We start from the raw sequence: 1,021 nt of genomic DNA on the forward strand, positions 1-1,021 counted from the left end.
CATAATTAAACTCTATTTAAGCATAATACTAATGATCATAATATTACACTTAGAATTTGAGGAACACATAAGAAACATTGGCATCATATGCCAAGTGAGTTACATGATTTATCTTAATTAAGTCTCATAAGAACATGAACAGGTAGATCCTATCATCTTCATTTTATAGAGGGTGAAAGTGAAGTTCACAGAAGTTAACTACCTTACCAAATATTACTGATCTCTCAGAAGTTAGATATCAGTATTGATGTGTATTGAACTCTGGGCCTTCTGATTCAAGAACCAACTGACTAAACCACTTTACTATCTGCCTCTCCACCTTCTCTGATAGTCAAATAACTTAATCATGTTCCTCTAAAACCTTTGTGTTTCCTGATGTCTTCATTGTAGGTTAAGTACCCCAGTGACACTGCCGTGGAAAGACATGCCCATGGAAATGGGGAATGTTACAACTGTCCAAGAATTCACTTTGGAGGGGTTTCCTGCCATCCAGCACCTGGGAAAGGTCCTCTTCCTGGTGCACCTGCTGGCTTACCTGGCATCCATTGCAGGCAATGCCATCATAGTCACCATCACCTGTGCTGACTCCCGGCTCCACACACCTATGTACTTTTTCCTCAGCACTTTCTCCTTCTTTGAGTGTTGCTTTACAAGTGCTGTTATTCCTAAGTTGCTGGTCATCCTTCTTTTAGGCAAGCAAACTATTTCCTTTCCTGCCTGTTTCATACAAGCCTTTGTCTTTGTATTTCTGGGAGCAGCAGGTTTCCTCCTCATAGCAGTGATGTCTCTGGATCGGTATGTGGCCATTTGCAAGCCTCTGCATTACCCGACCATCATGAACCTGAAGACTTGCTTCCTCCTGGTCACTGCCTGCTTCACATTGCCCTTCCCTCTCATCACTGGTCCACTAGTAAAGATTTCCCAGTTATCCTTCTGTGGTCCCCATGTCATCCCCCACTTCTTCTGTGACCTTGGCCCCCTGATTCATCTCTCCTGTTCTGACACCAGGTCTGTTGAAATG

General features: G+C 43.1%; 1 protein-coding gene across 1 annotated transcript; it reads left to right on the forward strand.

The window, feature by feature from the left end:
- Nucleotides 1–421: 421 nt before the first annotated feature.
- LOC116629558 (olfactory receptor 6C74-like) lies at nt 422–1,018 on the forward strand (the record flags this gene model as incomplete). Its single annotated transcript, XM_032399817.1, has 1 exon — nt 422–1,018. A coding segment is annotated over exon 1 (594 nt), but the record flags the coding sequence as incomplete, so codon positions are not given.
- Nucleotides 1,019–1,021: the final 3 nt, after the last annotated feature.

Source organism: Phoca vitulina, unplaced genomic scaffold (assembly GCF_004348235.1).
Source record: "Phoca vitulina isolate PV1807 unplaced genomic scaffold, GSC_HSeal_1.0 scaffold1454, whole genome shotgun sequence".
Classification (NCBI taxonomy): domain Eukaryota; kingdom Metazoa; phylum Chordata; class Mammalia; order Carnivora; family Phocidae; genus Phoca; species Phoca vitulina.